General features: G+C 42.9%; 1 protein-coding gene across 1 annotated transcript in view; it reads left to right on the forward strand.

Annotated features, from left to right (window-relative positions):
* FOXK1 (forkhead box K1) overlaps positions 1 to 22967 on the forward strand; it is a 46716-nt gene that overhangs the window by 18081 nt on the left and 5668 nt on the right. Inside the window, exons 2-5 of the mRNA XM_087941983.1 lie at positions 7599 to 7796; positions 21153 to 21309; positions 21981 to 22127; positions 22513 to 22706. Of these exons, the coding sequence (XP_087798109.1) occupies positions 7599 to 7796; positions 21153 to 21309; positions 21981 to 22127; positions 22513 to 22706 (696 nt within the window). The remainder of the gene's footprint in view (positions 1 to 7598; positions 7797 to 21152; positions 21310 to 21980; positions 22128 to 22512; positions 22707 to 22967) is intronic.

A 22967-nucleotide genomic window follows, 5' to 3' on the forward strand; every position in this document is an offset into this window, starting at 1 on the left:
TTGAATGGATGGGAGGGAAGGAGGAAGAAAATAGATTGAATGAGAGGGAGGGAAGGAGGAGAAAATTGGAAGGAAGGAAGGAAGGAAGGAAGGAAGGAAGGAAGGAAGGAAAGAGAAAATAGGTTGAATGGACAAGAGGGAGGGAAGGAAAGGAAGGAAGGAAAGGAAGGAAGGAAGGGAGATCCTTGGTGCTCTCTGAGCTAGATGGTTTTCTTGCAGACATTTCATTAGTCGAACTAGATAACACCATCAGTGCTAACGTAGTAAGGAGTAATGTTTGCTCTCAGTCATATCCTGAATGAAACGTGATGTAAGCGGTATTTTGAAACCAGACACAGCCTCGCAACCGTTTCCCGTTTGGTTTCCTTGAGTTGCCATTGATGGAAAGGACACCCAGCTGCTGCCAAATTGCAAATGGACAGACGGGCGTCTTTGAAAAGGCGGGGATGATCTTGCTTGAATCATCCAGCCGGAATGCAAATATTTCCACCTCTGGAATTGAAACGTTCCTCGTTGTCGTCGTGAATAGGAGAGACAGATCTTCTCAACCGCACGAAGTTCGGTGAAGAAAGTGGGGTTGAGATTTAACCATCTTCATTTTCCCGTCCCCTAAAAAAAATACCCTCTTTGAAATCTGGCGTAGAGGTGTTTGTTTTTTTTGTCCCATAACAAACAGGACGCTGTTGAGCAAACTTGGCACCTCCCAAAAGTTGCGCCCGAGGGCACCATTTGAGTTTAGCAAGCAGATATTCCTAAGAGGCGTCAACTTTGGGTCATCTTGTAGTACATTTCTGAGGAACCACCCAGTCAACAGTTGGGCTGCGTGGTTTGCCGGATTTATTTTGGGTATCTGGGGGTGGAAACAGTTTTTGTGCTGGTTCTTAAAATAGGTCTTGAGGGTCAATCCGTGTTGGGGACTTTAGTAGATTTAAAGCCTGAGATGTTTTTTATTGGGGATTTCGCCTGAAAACTATAGCGAAGAAATAACATATTTGCCAATTCACGTATTAACAGAAGCTAGAATTGTATTTGTTCAACATTGGAAAAATGGAAAATTCCAGATGGAGGAGGAGGTGATTAAGAAAATAATGGAATGAGTAGATTAACATTAGCAGCTAGAGAGCAAGAAGAAAAAGAATATTATAAAATATGGGACTTGTTTTTTCCAACGGTTAGAAAGTAGAGTAAGAAATTAAAGAATACTGCAATAATGATAGGCTGTAATAGATTACTCTGAATAAGACACAACATGAATGTAATTTACCAAGAGTTGGGATTTGCTCACAAGGATAGCTTGAAACTGAAATAAAAGGTCTAACGACATTGTAATCATGATAGAATATGATATATAATGATTAGAATATAATATGAATGTAAACTTAACAAGAAATGTATACAAATATTATGCGCACAAGATGTATGTACCCAGACGACACACTGTATAAAGATGGTTTTTATTTGCTGTTTTTGTTATAAAAATAAAAAGAAAATTCAAAAAGAAAAAGAAAGTTTGAAGATACCTCCTTCTTCTTCTCCCTGTTCCTATCCTTTTTTTCTTTTTTAATGGAGTGGGCATGTATTGTGACAAGTTTGTGGTGTGTAAGATCACCATTTCCCCAGTGGGAACAAAAACCACACAATCCTTACATTCCTCAAGAAGACAAACAGGTTACCCATGAGTAAGGCAGTTGGGAAACTCTTTGACGGAATGCAGAAGCAACACTTATTTGCATTTTCTCTTTGTCCTCCTCAATAGGATGACCACCATTGGGGTCAAATTTCCTATGGCTAAACAAGGTGGTTCTTTATGAATCGTGCCTGGTTTTACGACCTTTTTGCCGGGGTTGATAAATGACTGCAGTTGTTAAGTGAATCAGGAAGTCCTTAAGTGAACCGCCGGCTTCCCTCCCGTTGACGGAAGCCAGCTAGGGAAGTCGACAAATGGTGGATTGCATCATTCCGGGATGCTGCCGCCATCATAAATACATGCCTGTTGCCCGGCAATCAGATTTTGGCCGCACGACCGGGGATTTTTACAATGGTTATAAGTGCAAGGACCTTCACACTCCTCCCCCCAGTTCTGTTGTAACTTCAAACGGTTGCTAAAACCAGTGCTTGTAAGGCAAGGCCACTTGTACAGGCGAGGAGAGAGACAGACAGACAGACAGACAGAGTGATAGATAGATAAAGTGATGGATGGATGATAGATAGATAGATAGATAGATAGATAGATAGATAGATAGATAGATAGATAGATAGATAGATAGATAGACTGAAAGATTCATAGAGTGATTGATAGATAGATAGATAGATAGATAGATAGATAGATAGATAGATAGATAGATAGATAGATAGATAGACTGAAAGATTCATAGAGTGATAGATAGATAGATAAATAGATAGATAGATAGATAGATAGATAGATAGATAGATAGATAGATAGATAGATAGATAGATAGATAGATAGAAAGATTCATAGAGTGGTAGGTAGGTAGGTAGGTAGATTCATAGAGTGGTAGGTAGGTAGGTAGGTGGGTAGGTAGACTGATAGATAGATAGATAGATAGATAGATAGATAGATAGATAGATAGATAGATAGATAGATAGATAGATAGATAGATAGATAGATAGATAGATAGATAGATAGATAGATAGATAGATGATAGATTGATAGGCAGGCAGGCAGGTAAGCAGGAATAGATAGATAGATAGATAGATAGATAGATAGATAGATAGATAGATAGATAGATAGATAGATAGATAGATAGAGTGATAGGTAGGTAGTGATAGGTAGAGTGATAGAGTAATTAGGTAGGTAGATAAAGTGATAAGAGTGATAGGTGGAGTGATAGGTAGAAGGATGGATGGATGGATGGACGGACAGGTCGAGTTGAAATAGGATTTCTTCTATCTTTGGATTTTGCATTAACGTTGTAGCACATTGGAAAGATCGTGCGCTACTGTGAGTCTTTGGCTGAAGTGGCATGTAAGCGTACATCCTTCTTGTGAGGTGGACGCTGTGTAAATTTGATTAATAAATAAAATGCACTTTAGATAAAGGCTGTCCTGCAAAGGGAAGGGGGAAGACGGCCTGAACGTTCAACATTTTGTTTGAAATGGTATATAGGGTTTCCTGCTTTGAGCAGGGGGCTGGACTAGAAGACCTCCAAGGTCCCTTCCCACTCTTGTTATTCCATTGTTAACTTGGGAGGCTCACCCATCCAGAACCACGAATCGTAGCTTGTTCATCTCGCACACTCACACTCACACACACAGACACCAAGAAGGAAGGAAAGGGAAGGAAGGAAGGAAGGAAGGAAGGAAGGAAGGAAGGAAGGAAGGAAAGTTTTGCAGCTGAAGTTGTTGAAAAACAAAAGGGGTATTTCTCCCCCCCGCCTTTTGGGGGAAGAAAGCACAATCTTTTTTTTTTTTTTAATTTAATTTCCCTTTATAAAACAACGTCTTGTATTTCTTAACGCTGATGTTCACTTTGTGGAGGGAAAAAAAAAAGTTTGCCCATGCAGCCTTGTTATGACTTGTTTGGTTAAACAATGGGGAGGAATTGGAACGGCTGTCTGTGCAAGGCTCTTATTTCAGGAAAGGGGGGGAGTTATTAAATATTTTTCTCTTCCCAGAGAAAAATGGTGTGCTGGGGAGTGGGGGGTGGGGGGGTGGAATGTGTGGATGGGATATATATATATATTTCCATAGCCCAAAGTGAAGCTGGCAAGCTTTTTCCAACCTCATTTTTGGCGTTTTAAGCGTCTTTTCCTCTACTTCACGATCGGAGAATGCGGTTTGTAATTGAGTACTACCGGTAGTCCTCGCCTTACGACGAGGGAGCCCAAAACTTCTGTTGCTAAGTGAGATAGGGTTTAAGGGAGTCTTGCCCGCATTTTACGACCTTCCTTGGCACAGGTTGTTGAGTGAATCGGTGCAGTTGTTAAGTTAGTCACTGGGTTGTTGAGTGAATCAGACTTGGCTTGACTGATGAGGCTACCTCGCTGGGTCATGAAACGTCTGCAAGGAAGCAACCAGGCTCTGAGAGCACCAAGGACCCCACAGTCCTCCCCTTCCTCTTCCTGAGCCCCTTCCTCCTCTTCCTACAAATTCTACCCCCTTCTAACACTGATAATGTTACGTAGTTGGGTCATGAAACATATGCAATAAAAACCATCAAGCTCAGAGAGCACCAAGGACCCCAAAGTCCTCCTCCCTTTTCCTTTCTTTCCTTTCTTTCCTTTCTTTCCTTCCTTCCTTCCTTCCTTCCTTCCTTCCTCCTTTTGCTTCCTTCTAGCACTGATGATGTTCCCTAGCTGAGTCATGAAATGTCTGCAAGGAAACAACCCAGCCCAGAGAGCACCAAGGACCACAAAGTCCTCCTCCCTTTTCTTTTCTTTCTTTCCTTCCTTCCTTCCCTCCCCCCTTCCTTCCTTCCTTCCTCCTTTTGCTTCCTTCTAGCACTGATGATGTTCCCTAGCTGGGTCATGAAATGTCTGCAAGGAAACAACCCAGCCCAGAGAGCACCAAGGAACCCACAGTCCTCCTCTTCTCTTCCATCCCACAAACCCCTTTCTCTTGTAGCACTGATGTTGTTACCTAGTTGGGTCATGAAAGGTCTGCGAAGAAACAATCCAGCTCAGAGCACCAAGGAACCCACAGTCTTCCTCCTCCTCCTCCTCTTCTCTTCCATCCCACAAACCCCTTTCTCTTCCAGCACTGATGCTGTTACCTAGTTGGGTCATGAAATGTCTGCAAAGAAGCAACCAAGCTCAGAGAGCACCAAGGACCCCACAGTCTGTCTTCTCCTCTTCTCTTCCATCTCACAAACCCCTTTCTCTTCCAGCACTGATACTGTCACCAAGTTTGGTCATGAAACGTCTGCAAGGAAACCATCAAGCTCAGAGAGCACCTAGGACCCCCCCCCCCCCCACACACACACACAATCTTCTCTTAATGTGTGCAATGCGCTTGTAGCTTAGCAGAGCTAAGGAAAATGTCCAGTTTTTTCCCAGGACAGGCCAGTTGTTATCTTCTGATCTCCAATCCACTCTGGAGTGCAGATGTTTCTCCACTCGGGCAGAAGACTTGACCTCGATGTGTACTTTACATTTTTTTTGTTGGATAATGCAAAGAGACCTCCTTGTCCTAAAAGACCAGAGGATGGAAGGCGTTGCACAAAAGAAAAATGTTGGATACAAGCAACCGGTCCACATATTCCAATCATCACAAAAAAAGAGAACTGCCAAGAGAATCACACAAGACGGATTTTCAGAACCGGTTCCAAAGAAAAAGCTTGAAGCCACATGGTGCATTAATCCCTTTCAATATTTCCCATCCTAGTTGACAAGAGGCAGATCTCCACACTGAGCTCTCTCTCTCTCTCTCTCTCTCTCACACACACACACACACACACACACACACACACGGAGCTGTTGGCTAACATGATTGTCCAGCTACAAATTGGCGGCCTTAAAAAACTGGAAGAGACTTTAGCATTTTGGATCGTTGTTTTTTTTTTCCCGTTAAGAAAGCTTTTAGTGCTTCGTTTGAGGCCAGGAACAAATTTCAATTTATTTATTCTTTCCCCTCCCAAATTGGCCAGAATGTTGTAACCGGAATGCGAAAAATAAACAGCAATTGCATTTTGTGTTGTTGTCGGGGGTTTTGTTTTGTTTTTTTATCTCCTTCCCGCCGCTCGGAGCTATTAAATGTGTCCAGATGCCTCCTGCCATTATGAAGGCTGCAAATAACTCTCATTTGTTCTAAGGGAAGTACGGTGAGATGCAGGCTCAGAAAGCTCCCCTCTGGTTGCCTGTGGGGAGTGAAAATTTCCTCAGTGTGATTCATTTTGGTGTTTTTTGTTTTGTGTTTTAAATAAAAATGTGGACTTTGGAAACATTCCTTTTCAAACCACCAACTAACAGAGAGGTAGATTAAGCAGAAGTATGTACTTGGCACTTGGGAAGAGTGGAATACTGTATGGAATTACTTGGAAAGCCAAAAAATTTTTGTTGCAAAGTGAGACAGTCGTTAACTCGAGTTTGGAGTGGGAACTGGAGGAGGAGGAGACGCTCTCTGAGCTTGGTTGTTTTCTTGCAGACGTCTCATGACCCAACTAGGTAACACCATCAGTGCTACAGGAAAGTGGAAAAGAAGGGGAAGGATTGTGGGGTCCTCTCTGAACTTGGTTGCTTTATTGCAGGCATTTCATGACCCAACTTGGCAACATCATCAGTGCTAGAAAGGAGTGGGTTTGTGGGTGGAGAAGGAGGAGAAGAGAAAGGAAGAGGAGAAAGTGGGGAGGGGGAGGAAGAGATAGAGAGGAGGAAAAAGGGAGGAAAAAAAGAGGATAGGAAGAGAAAAAGGATAGGAGGAAAAGGGAAGGAGGAAGAGGAGGAAGAGGACTGTGGGATCCTTCGTGCTCTCTGAGCTTGGTGGTTTTATTGCAGACATTTCATGACCCAACTAGGTAACACCATCAGTGCTACAAGAGAATGGAAAAGAAGGGGAAGGATTGTGGGATCCTTGGTGCTCTCTGAGCTTGGTGGTTTTATTGCAGACGTTTCATGACCCAACTAGGTAACATCAGCAGTGTTACACGGGAGTGGAAAAAGTGGGTTTGGGAGTCCTTAGTCCTTTCTGAACTTGTTTTATTGCAGACGTTTCATGACCCAACTAGGTAATACCATCAGCGCACCGGGTGATGGTATCTAATTTGGGTCATGAAACAACTACAAGGAAACAACCAAGCTGAGGAGAGCATCAAGGATCCCTTGGTTTGAATAGGTGGACACAAATGAAGGTGCCTACCTGACTTCAAAGGGGGCGGAAAAAAATATATGCAATTCACATTCAATAATTGAACTGTAAAATCTGCAACGGTTTTATGGTGGAGGGGCCCAGACTCATGGTCTGGGGGGAGGGGGGGCGCTATATGTCCTTTTTAGAAGCCCCCCCCTCCCTTACCAACCAGGCTGATAGCCTAGAGATAACATTGCTGTACCCACTGTGGAAATCCCACTGAGTAAACACAGCCTGGCAACGCACGTATTTCCAAGCAAACAGTCATGTTTAGATGTCGGGAGAATTTACAGTTTTGCTGTGATTTATGGAAGCCTCCCTCTTTACTGGGGGGGGGGGGTCTTGCTTAGAGTTTCCCCGAAGCCCAGGGAGCCATTTGAAAGTGTAGTTGTAAAAACAGAAAAAAGAAAATGGGGGGGTGGGAAGCAAAATATGGAGGCACCGTGTATCTAAGTGCACGAGTGTTAAAATGGCCAAGTTTGGAGTCATCTTGCCCTGAAGTAAAGAAAAACACTGCAGTTTTTTTGATATACTTCCTGCTCCTCTGTTTTGTTTTATTTTTTGTTTAAATACTGCTGTTTTTCTTTTGCTTCCGTTCTTCCTTGTTCAGGCTTTTGCATGCATTCCAGGGAGCAAAAACTTGAGTTTTACGGAAGAGATCCTTGAAAGAATTGGCAGTACGTGTAGTCCTTGATTTACAACGGTTCTGTTTAGTGACCGTTTAAGCATACCGCGGGAGTCGGGTTTGCGTCACGCTCAATTGTGTCTGTTTTTCTTCCTTCCCCCACCCCCAGGTGTGTTATCCGGTTTCCCAGCACAGTCATCAAAATCCAGTTCACATCCCTCTACCATCGAGAGGAAGCCAGAGAGGACACGGCGTCTCCTCCACTCCGGCCACTCTACCCCCAGATCTCGCCGCTTAAGATCCACATTCCAGAGCTGGATCTGCAGAATTTGGTCAGCCCGCTGCCTTCTCCTACTGGCACCATCAGGTAAGCGGTGTGGTTCTCCAGCACAGGTGTGCCCATCACCATAATCAACAAACACCCCTTCACTTTTCCCCCAAAATTCCCATTTCTCTCCTGATACAGGGAGTCATACATTACATTGCATTGATTGATGGATTAGCCCTGGATTAGCCACATCAAAGGGCAAAGTTCCGGAAGCAAATTATGAGTAACATTTGATAAAAGCAATTTAAAATGGAGTTGGAATAAAATACAATTTAAAATAAAACTGGAGTAAAATACCATTTAAAATGGAATTGGAATAAAATACGGTCTAAAATGAAATGGGAATAAAATACCATTTAAAATGAAATTGGAATAGCAATAGCATAACTTTGTCGCTTGTATTTTTATTATTTATATTGACTGTTTCCTAGTATGATTTGATTGCTTATTGTACCCTATGACTCTTACTAAGTGTTGTACCTGATGATTCTTGACTCTTGTCGAAGGTATTTTTTCTTTTATGTACACTGAGAGTATTTACACTAAGACAAATTCCTTGTGTGTCCAATCACACTTGGCCAATAAAGAATTCTATTCTATTCTAATTTCTATTCTATTCTAATTTCTATTCTCTTCTAATTTCTATTCTTTTCTAATTTCTATTCTATTCTCTATCCCACGCCATCCCATTCTATTTAAATTCTATTCCTATATCCTTCTATTCTATTCTGTTGTACCCTATAACTATTATTAAGTGTTGTACAAACCTGATGATTCTTGACTCTTGACGAATGTCTCTTTTCTTTTGTGTACACTGAGAGCATTTGCACCAAGACAAATTCCTTGTGGGTCCAATCACACTTGGCCAATAAAGAATTCTATTAATCTATTAAAATTAGCATTTAGACTTAGATACAGCTTCACAATGCTTCACAACCCTCCCTAAGCAGTTTACAGAGTCAGCCTCTTGCCCCCAACAATCTGGCTCCTCATTTTACCTAGCCTGCAATAGTCTAATCATTGTGCCACTATGGGATGGGATGGGAAGGGAAGAGAAGGGAAGGGGAGGAGGGAGGAAGGATGGATGGATGGAAGGAAGGAAGGAAGGAAGGAAGGAAGGAAGGAAGGAAGGAGAAAAGGGTGGGAGAGAAAGAAAGGAAAAAAGCAATAGCCCTTAGACTTATATACCTCTTCACAGGGCTTTTACAGCCCTCTCTAAGCAAAACAGAGTCAGCCTCTTGCCCCAACAATCTGGGTCCTCATTTTACCCACCTGGGAAGGATGGAAGGTTGAGGCAACCTGGAGCTGAGCTTGACAGTAATGATCGTGGGCAACTTGGGTCAAAGCTCATGTGAAACAAAAGGTAAGTTCACCTTCAGCCATTTCACCTTTTGTTAGAAGCCATGGGTGGAACTACGGCGCTGGAGCTGGGAAGGGGAAGGCAACTGGTGTCTTTTTTCCTTTCTGCGTTGATTTCACTTTCTTCAGGAAGCAAATATCACGTGCCCCAAAGGGTGATACGTTTTGCTCGACACACCCTAGAGCCACCACTGTTGATACAGGCAAGCTTCAGCTTGCTGGTCTCGAAGGGAAACATTTCCCCTTTTCCAAGCTGGTGGAGTGAGAGAGAGAAAGAGACCCGAGATCTCCATCGCAGAGACCAAGGAGCCTTGAAAGTGTGAAGTCTCCTCTGAAATTGAGATGCTGGAGACCCACCAGAGCGGAAGTCTCCAACCTTGGGCACTTTAAGACTGGTGGACTTCAACTCCCAGAATTCTTCAGTCAGGGTCTCCAACCTTGGTGACTTTAAGACTGGTGGACTTCAACTCCCAGAATTCCTCAGCCATGGTCTTCAACTTGGGCGATTTGAAGCCTTGTGGACTTCAACTCCCAGAATCCCTCAGCCAGGAATTCTGGGAGTTGAAGTCCACAAGTCTTAAATTTGCCACTTTCACTTTCTCCCTTCCTCCCTCTCTCTTTTTTCCTTCCTTCTTTCCGCCCTCTCTCCCTCCCCCTCCAACTCTTTTCCTCCCTCCCTTCCATCCCTCCCTCCCTTCCCTTTTCTCTCCTTCATTTTTCCTTCTTTCTCTCCTCCCTCCTTCTCTACCCCTCCGCTTCCTTCTTCTCTACCCCTCCACTTCTTTCCTTCTTAATCCTTCCTTCCTCTCATTTTTCTCTTCCTTTCCTCCTCCTCTCCCCCACCCCCACCCCGTTCTGCCCTCCCTCCTGAAGAAGGAGAAGTTTAAGCTTGGACATTGCCCTCATTCTATAAGTCACTCCACACTTCTTCACTTCCACTTAGCTGGTAACAAAGCTCCAATCTTTCTTGAAGGGGGTGTAAAAGGGCCCCCTCAGGGTTTTTTTTCCTCCTTCCCTGAATTCTCCTTCCTTCCTTCCTTCTTTTCATACCCTTTTAGTTCCTTGGTTGCACTGAACTGGGATTTATTTTATTTTATTTTATTTTGTCAAGCCATTATTAGATAACAGGTATAAGTATAAACATGGTTATAAATCCTTGAAATGGATCCATATAAGAAAAATAAAAAGAAACCATAGGACAGGGACGGTAGGCACATTGGTGTGCTTATGCACATCCCCTACAGACCTCTTAGGAAAGGGGTGAGGTCACTAGTAGACAGTCTAAGGTGAAAGTTTTGGGGGTTTGGGGAAGAAACCACAGAGTCAGGTAGAGTATTCCAGACATTGACCCCTCTGTTGCTGAAGTCGTATTTCCTGCCATCAAGTTTGCTGCGGTTAACCTTGAGTTTGTATCTATTGTGTGCTCTTGTATTGTAGCGCTGTTGCTCCACAAGGAGGTAGCCGAAGATGGTGCCAAACAGAGCCTCCGTATTCCAAGGCACTCTACCTTAACGCACCAGAACTTTGTGTGTGTGTGTGTGTGTAAACTGGGGTGGGGGAGTGGGAAGCCCCTCCAAGAGGTTTGTTTTATTTGAGCCTGCCACGACACCTCTCCTCTCTTTGCAGGCTCTTTTTGAGGAATGCCAACCATCCCGGCGAGAAGGCGGAAATTATTTTCTGTTGAAGTTTTCCTCCCCGGGTTCCTCCCCCTCCTGGTGGTGCCTGGAAGCTGTTCTCATGAGATCAGCTTTCCTCTCCTTCCCTGTTTCTCCCCCACCCCCCCTTCCCCCTCCACATCCCATCCCACCCCTTTTGGCACCATTCGCTTACCTAATTTGGTGCGCCCTTGTCCTGCGTCTTCCTGATTGGTCCCGGGAAAGTTTTCCAGCAAAGATCTTTTCCTTTTTGGAAATCAGAAACCCGCACCTCCTCTTTCCCCCCGTTGGCAGACGCTTCCCAACTGTTATCATCATCATCATTATTACTATTATTATTATTAGTTCTTCCTTTTTTCCCCTCCCATTTGTTTGTTTGGATTAAGTTAAGCGGCAGCATTTACCAGAATACGATACACGATAAAAGGCGGGTCAAAACAAACCTTGTTAGGCCATCCTCGCTCCGTTCTCTGTGGTTTCTCGTTATTAGGTTCTTGCAAGCTTTTCCCCCTTGTAATTGTCTCTTTTTTTCTTTTTTTTCTTTTTTTGAAAATGCTGGGGAGTTTTTCCTCGACTTGGTCTTGATTTTCCTTACGGACAGTCTTGATTTCCAAGGAAACGCAGTTTCAATCTGTGCCTTTCGATGAAAGCCGATCTGCGCCATGAACAAAATGGTGTACCAAAGTTTTTGCAAGTCTCTTTTTTTTTGAGTGTGTGCTCCAGGGAAATTTTAATCCAAAGGGGACTGGAGAAATTCAATCTTATCTAGTGGTGGTTCTCAATGCAGAGATGATGGGTTGTGTCCCATCTCAGAGAGTGACGGGGTTCGGATTACGCCGAACCTTCCCAGAGAGGAATTTTGCATTCGTTTGTTCATTTCCTTTTCTCTGATTTGTCTCCTCCTTTCCAACCCTGTACAGAAAATCCTCCACTTACAACAGTTCGTTTAGTGACCGTTTAAACATAAACCATGAAAAAAGAGACCATAGCCTCCCTGTGGTCCTGGGATCAGAATTCAGGCCCTTGGCAACTGAATCATATTTATGACGGTTGCAATCTCCTGTCATATGATCCTCTTTGGCTACCTTCTGACAAGCCAGGTCAGTTGGGGAAGCCAGATTCACTTAACAACCGTATTAAGAACTGCAGTAATTCATTTAGCAACGGTGGCAAGGACAAAAGTCACAGAACAAAAGTCACAGAACAAATCTCTCGTTTACAAAAATTGGGGGCTCAACTGTGATAATTCGTGGAGCTCTACCTGAACTCTTTAGAAATAAATTGAAGTACTTAAGTGTGACTTTCTATTCTTTAAATTTAAGTACTTAAGTCTGACTTTCTTTTCTTTAAACGTCATTTAAAATCGAAAGTATGGTGGTGGAGAGGTTTGGGGTTTTTTTTTTAATTAGAATTGTGCCCTGTTTAGCAAAACCTACCAACTTCAGCAGTTTCAACTCCGTGATGGGGGAAAAAAAGAGGCTGTTGGTTTTGAAATTTTCGCCTTCCTTCCTTCCTCCTCATTCTTCCTCTTCTCCCATCTACCCCTCTGGGTGTTTTTTTTCCCCTCTTAAGCCCTTTGCTTAAATCTTAAATTGCTGTTTGCCCACATTAAAAGGCTCAGCAATAAATAATTAGATCCAGTCCTTGAACAAGTCGGCTTGGTACAGCCTAAGTCTTTGTTTTGAATTTGGATTTGTCAAACAACAGGAATATATATATATATATATATAGTGGGGGTGGTATTTGATGTTTTGTTTACTTCTTTGCAGAACACAGAGGGAAACGGCTCTTGGCTGGGTGTAAAATGCCAGGGGAAACATCCTGCAGTGAGATCATGCTTGGTCTGCAAACTGCCAAAATAGAAAACAGTGACAAGCCAAGATTTTACAGAAAACATAAAGCAGAAACGTTTGGGGTGTACGGCTTCGGAGGCAGGGTGCTAATAACACCTTCGAGGTTTAAAAACAAAACTTGAAATGCAAGTTGGTGGATTTCTTCCTGTTTTGTCCAGGAGCTCAGTTTTACCTTTGGGAACAAACCCGCAAGGCTAGGATAGGTTGCAAACCATTTCAAGCTGCAGGTTTTAAATGTTTCGTCTTGTTTTTTTTTTTTTTTTAGAGGAAAAAAAAAGAAAACAATAACAATGATACTAATACCCTGATTCTACAAAAAAAAAAACACCTTACTTGGAACAGCTTATATCCTCCGATGCTACCTTAACAGTTCCTAAGTCCTTGGTTAGGACTCGAGCTGTTGAGCTACCAACCAGCCCCAAAGGCTGTGAATCTCACCAAAGATTAACCATCACCACCACCATAACAACAATAATAATAATGAAAAACAGTTCAGTTAGAAACAGATTGAGATCAAAATGGCTTGCGAAAAAGGGTGAAAAATGCATGCCATAGAGAAAGCCGACCCAGTTAGAAATAAAATTTTATATATGTATAAAAGTTTGTGTGTGTGTGTGTGTGTAATAGATGTCTATGTTTTCCTTGTAGAGAACTTTTGTTTGTAAGCGAAAATGTCCAAAAAATGATGTAGGAATAAGTTCAGTTTGGATATAAGAAATTGAAGGGCTTGTATGCTTGTACATAAAGCAAGGGTCTTCAAACTTGGCCAAGTTTAAGACTTGTGGACTTCAACTCCCAGAATTCCTGAGCTAACATGATTGGGGGAGGAGGAATTCTGGGAGTTGAAGTCCACAAGTCTTTTAAAGCTGTCAAGTTTGAAGACCCCTGACATAAAGAGATTCTTGCAAGCTTCGTCTTGTGCCTTCACACAAGTCTGATTTTCAGCAGCTTAGCAACTCGGTAAGAGATTTCTTAGTGGTAGCACTCCCATCTCCAAAACTTAATAATTTCTTCTCTCTTTCAACTTCTAATTAGGCTGCTGGAGTGGACAATTTTCAGTTAGGGGAGGGTAGGTTCATTCTGATTCTTCCATAAATCTGTCAACATCAAAAATGTGGAAATGCCTGGAAAAACTGAGAATCAGTAATAATTGTGTTTGATTGATTGATTGGTTTTTTAGCTCCCTTCGCCAATCTGTGTTGATTTTGCTCTTTGAAAAACATAAAATGCTTTATGTAAACTCCTTAGCGTGCTCATAAAATTTACCCCGTTCGGTATATTTATTAAATGTAAACATGTAGTTTAACCAGACAGAAGAAACCAGCCAACCTTACGATCATAAAATTAGAGTTATTTCTTCTGGCCTTCAGCTGTTCATATTTTTAGGGCGGGGAGAAAAAAAACCTGGAATAGACAGGGACAAATAAGATATGAAAGTTTGGCTGGTGGGTGTAATGCATTCAATCTTAATTTCTGGTCCTGAGATTTGATTCTTAGGTTTCTGAATCTGGAAAGCTTTGCTTAGACTGATTGAAATTCAGATCTTCTTCTTCTTCTGGTTAGACAAACTGTGATTTTTCTGTTGCTGAAACTAAAGAAAACGCTTTCTAAAGCATGCCTTACAAGTCCTTTTATGTGGCATTTGTCTCTAAATAGCTGACAAGCCACAGACAGCAAGTACAAAGCTGTACCATTATTTTTTTAAAAATAAACAGAAATGATCAATCTCTCCACACGATCTACCAATCTGTCGATGCAATCCACACAGATAATAGAATGAATTATAAAAAGCAGAGCCCCGTTTCTCGCCACACACACACCTTCATCTTCAATGTGGATATGGTTTATCACCCTGCTGGCTTGAAGAGGTGTGGACTTCCAACTCCCAGAATTCCCTGGCCAGCAGGTTGCTGAGGAATTCTGGGAGTTGAAGTCCAAACAACCTGATTGGGGAAATGCTATCCTATCTATTTAGAAACCAGACATCTACCTCACTGAGCATGGGTTGAAGTCCACCCGTGTTGGCTGGGAAATTTGGGGGCTGAAGTCCGCACATCAAGTTGCTAAGGCTGATGAGAAGCCCTAATTGAAATTCAGATCTTTTAATCCAATGAATAAAGGGAGAAGATGACAAGCCAGAGACTTGATCTCTGACCTGAAATGAGGTCCAGTCCAGTTAATACTTGGATGGCAGGTCATTCCAGGAATCCAGGGCTCTTGGTCAAACCAGGACATTGAGCGACCATCTCCAACCCAGCATTGGTAAATCATTTCTGTAACGCTTATGACTGTGATGGCGAACCTATGGCACAGGTAGCATGCAGAGCCATTTGGGTGGGCACGTGAGTCCCAGCCAAACTTACCTGCGCTACGCATGCATGTGCTTCCCCACTGATTTTCAGCCTGTTGGAGGCTGTTTTCGGTCTCCCGGAGGCTCAAGGGAAGCCTCCACAGCCTTGGGAGGTCAAAAAAACGGGCCTTCCGGAAATACCAGAAGTGCCCAAACGGGCTTGTTTTTCAGCCTCCCGAGGCTGCAGAGGCTTCTCTTGAGCCTCCAGGAGGGTGAAAATGGCCTCAAACGGGCCGAAAAATCAGCTGGGAGGTGCGCCCATGTACAGGTAAGGGGGCGGGGGGGTTGCTTTTTTGAGGTTCTGGGGCAACATTTTTGAAGCTATAATGAAAGGCGTGGACCAAACTGACCAAACCTGTTCCTTACACAATATGTCACTTTCAAATATACATACACACACCCCTTGGTTCCCTTGGCTGCGTGCCTATCAAAAATTTATGGCTTCTCTTTTTTTAAAAAAAATTGATTTTCTATTAAATACATTCCTTAGTGCTTTATAAACATCGTGTTGTTTGGGAATTTTAATTTGCTCTGATCCAAACTCGGACGCTTGGCAAATTGGTTCCTATTTGTGATGGTCGCAGCATCCCGAGGGGGTGGGCGTTTCACGTGACACTCTCTTTGCGACTTTCCGACAAGCCAACGTCCAAGGAGAAGGCCAGATTCGCTCAACAACCGGATTGCTAGCTTAACCAATTTCCGGTTAACAACCGAGGCCAGAAACCTTGTAAAACGGGGCAAAGCTCACTTCACAAATGTCTCACTTAATGACAGAAATGTTGGGGTCATGAGTCAAGGACTGCCTGTAGTCCTCAAATTATGACAATTGAGGATATTCTGTTGCTAAGGGAAATGTTTAAGAAAGTAATGAAAACATCTGCAAAAAACAACAACTCCGAGAGCACCAAGGACCCCACAGTTGTTGTTCTCCTCCTCCTCCTCCTCCTCCTCCTCCTCCTCCTCCTCCTCCTCCTCCTCCTCCTCCTCCTCCTCCTCCTCCCCTGCAAACACTCCTCCCTTCTAGTATTGATGCTATTACCTAGTTGGGTCATGAAATGTCTGCAGGGAAATGGCCAAGCTCAGAGAGCACCAAGGACCCCACAGTCCTCCTCCTCTTCCTCCTCCTCTTCCTCCTCCTCTTCCTCTCTGCAAGCCCCACTCCCTTCTAGCACCGATGATGTTATCTAGCTGGGTTATGAAACATTTGCAAGAAAACAACCGAGCTCAGAGAGCACCAAGGAGCCCACAGTTCAACCCTGAGCTACAGACATTCTCCTTTATTGGTATAAACTTCAGTGGTTTCCTTAAGGGCAGTATTTTATGATTGCTTCCTGCCCAATGTCTCACCGATAATTCGGGATTCTGCTCAGCATGCTTTGCATGTTGCTTCAATTATGGTGGTTTTGGCTGATGATGGTTGAAGGCAGGTCAAAATACAGCTTCCATGAAGGAATGTCTGCAGGAAACACTTAATCGAAGAAGTCAAGATGGCGGATGTCATTATGGCCGTCATCTTGACACCCTCTTGACTTCTTTAGACCATCCCGTGGAGATTGACCCTTGAGGGCTACACAATCATGGGCTTTCTAATCCTTGCAGTATGGTTTTTCTGAGCCTGCATGCGATTACAGTCTGGCTTTCTTGAAAGATGGTCTCCCTCGGATCAAACTTGACCAAGATAGTTGGCCTTGCTTGCTTTTTAATCCTCATGTTTTCCTGAAAGAGGCAGGACCTTAAGCAGCCATTAATTATTCTTTTTTTTTTCCCTGTGTTGTTCTTTGGCACTATGTGTTTTCTTCTACATTTGCAACTGTGAGTGCCCTCTTGTGGCCCTTATCCCTGGTAATTTTATCAGCAAGAAATTGAAATATACAAAATACAAAAACTGTAACTTGACAACTTCGGCTGCTTCTCATAAATGTAGATTTGCATCTTCTAAGACAGAGTGTGCCCAACCTTGGCAATTTTTAAGACTTGTGGACTTCAACTCCCAGAATCCCCCAGCCAGTCCACAAGTCTTAAAAGTTGCCAGGGTTAGACTCTTGTATGCTAAGCTTTGACTGGTTGATTTGCATCCACCCTATCTTGTTCACACAACGGCACAAACAGTAGTTTGCAAAGCCAACCTGAGCCAAAACTTAAGAAGCTACATTATGGGATAATGCAACAGTTGAACCCATTTGGTTGGAGATCTGTTTTTGACCTATCTGAAAAGATCTACTCAGTTGAACTGGTTAAACATTGTCCTGCTACGCCTCAGCCTTGGTTGAATCATTAACTTCAGGAGAACAATAAAGATAATTTAATCATCAACAGATCTAAACTCTGCTACAAATTTGTAAGATTAATTATGCAATGGTGAGAGTTAATGTTTTTGAAAATCCATAGATCTCAATTTATTGTGGGCCAATCATGAGGAAGAATAACTGAGCTCTTGCATTGACCAAAAACCATTGCGTGAAGATAGATTGTGGTAGTTTGTTTGACAAACTGGGATTAAGCAAGCCCTAGTTTAGGACATAAACAAGCAATATGCTACTGAGATAATCTTAGAGGTGGTTCCATCCCAGGCCAGTCTTGGAAGCTAATAGATATATTTGGTTTATAATAGGTAAGCAGTTACATTTGGATCCAAAATCACATGAAAAATTGACCTGGTGGTATAATAAGCAAACTTGAAGAATGCATGGAGGATAAATAATGTAAACACTTGATTCAAAGAGAGCGAGTTACTTAAATTAATTTAGGATGATTGTTTGAATGAGAAATGGTCTTCTGAATGCGATTTAATATTAGATGTATGTTTGAAACACAGATGTACTGTTTGTGTGTGTGTGTGTGTGTGTATATATATATATATATATATATATATATATATATATATATATATATATATATATATATATACATACATACATACATACATACATACATACATACATACATACATACATATATAAATGAAAACCTGTGATTCCCAGTGTGTTCTCAGAAGGAACCATTGAGTTGTAATGTTTATTGTGAAAACACAAAAATCTACCTTTGCGAGGTAGGATCATCTGGTAATGAGTTAAACATCAACCAAAGTGAAATCGTATGTTGTTTCTGTTAACCTCTGCCAACTCTTTGGAAATAAGCCTCCAGTGTGCTGGTAAAAAGGCAAATGTCGTTTTTCTGTTGACCCAAAACAACGCAACCTTGTTGATGGAGCAGAGGTTGGCAGCTGACTTTAAAGTAACTGAGATGCAGCTTTCAGAAATGGTCAAGAAACAGCAAAAAGCAACTAGAAAATCTTGGAATGGAATGGATGGAATGGGAGTTGGAAGGGACCTTGGAGGTCTTCTAGTCCAACCCCTTGCTTATTTCGGACAAATGGGTGTCCAATCTCTTCTTCAAAACCTCCAGTGTTGGAGCAGTCTCAACTTCTGGAGGCAAGTTGTTCCATTGATTTCATTGTTTTCCCTGTCAGGAAATTTCTCTGTAATTCTAAATTGCTTCTCTTTTTGATTAGTTTCCATCCGTTGCTTCTTGTTCTTTCTTCGGGTGCTTTGAACAATAGGTTGACCCTCCTCTTCTTTCTGGAAGGCTCTGAGATATTGGAAGGCTGCTATCATGTCACCCCTGGTCCTTCTTTTCACTAAACTAGACATATGCAATCTCCTTAGTACTAGGTCGCTTCTCTCCTTGATGAGTTTCCATCCATTGCAACGATTTCCATCCATTAGGGGATGAGCAAACTCCATCGATCCAGAAAAGGAACATTCTAGAAGGAAATATTTCCCTCATGCTGAAGGAAAAGGGAATATTCCACCATTTCCATTCAGATTTGCAGTGGTGTCTGGAAGTTTGCCTTCCAAACTGAAAACTGTTTTAATGTTAAGGATAAAACTACCTTGTTTTTAGAGCTGGGTCAATCATTGTTGACCCCTACACTCGTGTCAGGCTGAAATTCTTAGAAATCCTCTTATAAATGGGAAGGAAACCAAAGGAGAAGGCTCTTCGTAGGTTTCTGATATTAGCTTTGAAGGAAGTGGACCTGAGGTCAAATCATTACAAAGACCTAAGCCTTTTTAGCAGGTTCATCTAAGTTGCTCTTTCAGGTTGATTTGTTGTTCAGCCTAATGAAACCATGTGACGGTAATTCAGTATAAAAACAGAAGATCTCGCTAGAAAAAATCCAGTTGAGTAAACTTCCGGAGAACCACAGGTTCCTTATCTGCAGTTGTCATTGTACCTTGCGGTTTTAATCTGTTTTATTGGAATTAGCTGTGTGCCAGGGGTGGGATGCAAATATTTTTACTACCGCTTCTGTGGGCGTGTCTAGGTGGGAGTGGCCATGTGACTGGGTGGGTGTGTCTTCTTTTTTTCTTTTTTTGCAGCACCCCCCCACACACACCCCTTTTTGCCTCCTGGGCCTTAAGGAAGCCACTTAGGCGAAGCAGTAAGACAGCAAGGGGGATGTTGGAACAGCTGATTGTCAGAACAGCTGATCGTCGGAACAGCTGATCGTCGGGAAGGAAAAAAAGAAAGAAATACCGATTTGGCCGAACCAGCAGCTGTTTTTTTACTACCAGTTCTGCCAAACAGTAGCCATTTTTACTACTGGTTTAGCCGAACTGGGCTGAACGGTAGAATACCACCACTGGTGTGTGTTAACCTTCAGTGGAAAAGTTGGTTAACAATTTTTAGGCAGAATCCTTAAAAGGCGAAATTCTTAAAATTTGCTCTTGTCTGCTATTTTGCGGGATCCAAAATAAATCCCGCTTCTTTCGTTCGGTTTAATGGTTGACGGGTTCGTCTGCTGGGTTGATTGTTTATATGTCTGTTTTATTTATTTTTGACTGTTTTTAGTTTGCTATGGAGGTTTTCAGCTGTTGGTCCCAGGTTTGCGAGATGCACAGCTATATAAATATACTATATAAATAAAATAAAGACATTTGATTTATGAATATGGTTTATTTATTTAGCTGCCTGCTTCGCACAAGTAAATCTTGGGTGGCTTGCAAGATTAAAACAGAGGAACCCACCCAACATATAAACGCCCCCAGCTCCCAAGGATCAACAGTTGGCCTCGCTCACCATCAGCCTTTTCCTGCAGATATCTTAGTCAGATGAGAAGAGATAGTCCTTAACTTACAGCAGTTCATTTAGTGACCATTCAAAGTTGCAACAGCGTTGAAAAAGGTGACTTATGACCGTTTTTTACATTTACGACCATTTTATTCAACAGCCCATAGTTACGTGATTAAAATTCAGAGGATTCATATTTACGGTGGTTGCAGCATCCTGGGGTCACATGGTCCATTTTTGCGATCTTCAGACAAGCGAAGTCAACGGGGAATCCAGATTCACGAAGCAACCCTGTTGCTAACTTAACAAATGCAATATTTTCTTAACCACTGTAGCAAGAATAGTCGTAAAATGGAGCAAAATTCACGTAATAAATGTCTCACTTAGCAATATAAATTTTGGGCTCAATTTTAGTCATAACTTGAAGGACAAAGTAAAGTAAAAGTATTTCTTGTGTGTGTAAAGTATTGATTGTTGGGCACTGGGAGGTCTGTCTTGAGTGGGCTTGTCCATTGTAATCTTGTAAGCCATCCTGCGTCACTTATGTGAGATGGCAGCTATATGAATCATATTGATCCACCAGTCAATCAAATGTATAAGAAACAGATCATTTTGGAGTTACTGTCATCACATTCTCCATGCTGGGCCAAGGGCTAAACGTAGGAAAAGGAGCAGCAGAGCCTGGGAGTGGAGTCAAGAGAGGAACCAGTCTAGAATCTTTTCGTAGCCACAAAGAAAGTCCAACCCTCCTTGAATTCTGTTCCCCTGATTTAACTCCAAGCTAGACCTGATCTTGTGCACCCGGCATTAGCAGAGTTAACAATGGGAGTGGTGCTGTGGCCTAGAGCTGGAGCTCTCGCCTCGCAATCAGAAAGCTGAGAGTTCGATCCTAGGCAGAGGCAGTGTACTTCTCTCTGTGTGCACAATGAGAATATACCTACTGAACAAAACTCCGGATTGGCGACAGGAAGAGCATCCGGCCACTAAACACTCTTGCTTGGTCCATTCAGTTGCCCAGACTTCACCCCTCAAGGGATTATGGGGTTGTTAAACGAAGGTGATGATTAGCAGAGTTAACTCTTAACAACTCTCTCTTTCTTCCCCTCAGTGTCCCTAATTCCTGCCCGGCTAGTCCTCGAGGTGCTGGTTCCTCAGGTTATCGCTTTACCCACAACGTTACCTCTGACCTCCAACTGGCTGCCGAATACGCAGCAAAAGCTACTTTGGAGCAGCAGACGGACGCCTCCGGTGGAGACAGCCCAAAGGTTGGCAGACTCCTTGCCCTATCCCTTGTGCAAAAGCTGCGTCAGTGGTCGGGAGGGTAAGCGGTATAGGTAGATAACCAAGCCAGAGAGGTGGCCATCTTGAGACCTGGAGAAAGCTTAAGTTGGTGGGATCTGGTTGTCTTCCTGCTGTTTCCCCAGTAGGAGCTGTAGAAAAGATGAAGGAAGGAGGGAGAGAGAGAGAGGACCAGCTACAAGGCTGTGATTCAGCCGGTTTGGACCGGTTTGGGTGAACCGGTAGTTCTGGCGATTAGTTGGCCCGACCCTGCCCTAGTCTGTCCTACATGAATCAAGGAGAGAAGCAACCTAGAACTAAGGAGACATTCTCTGACAGTTAGAACAATCAATCAGTGGAACAACTTGCCACCAGAAGTTGTGAATGCTCCCACACTGGAAGTTTTTAAAGAAGAGATTGGATAACCCTTCGTCTGAAGTGGTCTAGGATTTCCTGCCCAAGCAGGGGGTTGGACTAGAAGACCTCCAAGATCCCTTCCAAATCTGTTATTCTAAATTCAAATCCTCGGTCCTTCCTTTACCTTGAAACGCATCTGTTTAGTTGCCTCTGACCTTGTTAGACAAGCTGGGGCCTAAATTATTAATGTCCTGCGAAGCTGCTAAAATCTCCCTTTTGTGTTTGTGTTTCTGGTCCACAGGACGAGTCCAAACCACCGTATTCCTACGCCCAGCTCATTGTTCAAGCTATCTCGTCAGCTCAGGACAAGCAACTAACACTAAGTGGCATCTATGCTCACATTACAAAGCATTATCCGTATTACAGGACAGCAGACAAAGGCTGGCAGGTAAAGTTTTCTTGCTTGCTTTTCTTCTGAAGATGTTTCGCTTCTCATCCAAGAAGCTTCTTCAGTTCTGACAGGACGGGGGAATGGAAGGATTGATATTCCTTGCAGAAAGCTGGTCATTTGCATTCTTTTAGAGAGGTTGTTGAGGCCACTTGGGGGTTTATCTGTGTGCTCAGGGTCACCTGAATAGTGCTCCTGGTTCCTGTAGCCTGCAATTCCCCACCCCCACCCCTCCGGAAATCCATTCCTACTCCTTCGGAGTCTGGTGAGATTCGAACAGCCAAATTGCAGGCAGCTGGCAGTTAGCAGAAGTAGCCTGCAGTACTGCACTCTGACCACTGCGCCACCACAGCTCAATCTCGACTAACCGGTTTCCCTCCTGCAGAATTCCATTCGGCACAACCTGTCCCTGAACCGATATTTTATCAAAGTCCCCCGTTCTCAAGAAGAGCCGGGAAAGGGGTCCTTTTGGCGGATAGACCCTCCCTCGGAAGGCAAGCTAGTGGAGCAGGCATTCCGAAAACGGAGGCAAAGGGGGGTGTCCTGCTTCCGAACCCCGTTTGGACCTCTCTCTTCCCGGTAAGCTCAACGTTACAGCCAAAAAAACAATGCTCACCACCACCTAACTACAGAAAAATTGGCCAAGAGGATGGTTTTTTAAAAAAATAAGAAGTTGAAAATAGAAATTTAGACCAAACCATAGAAGCAATAATTATTTCCAGTTGGTTACAACCAGGCAGTGCCGGCATGTTTACTCCTAATAAATCTTCTTTAAGTTTTGGAGGTTCAGCTAGAGACTCTGTCAACTCATAAAACATTTTGTATACACGTTTTATAGTT

This window comes from Pseudonaja textilis, chromosome 14 (assembly GCF_049901715.1).
Source record: "Pseudonaja textilis isolate UNSWEBS1 chromosome 14, rPseTex1.2, whole genome shotgun sequence".
In the NCBI taxonomy this organism is placed as follows: Eukaryota; Metazoa; Chordata; class Lepidosauria; order Squamata; family Elapidae; genus Pseudonaja; species Pseudonaja textilis.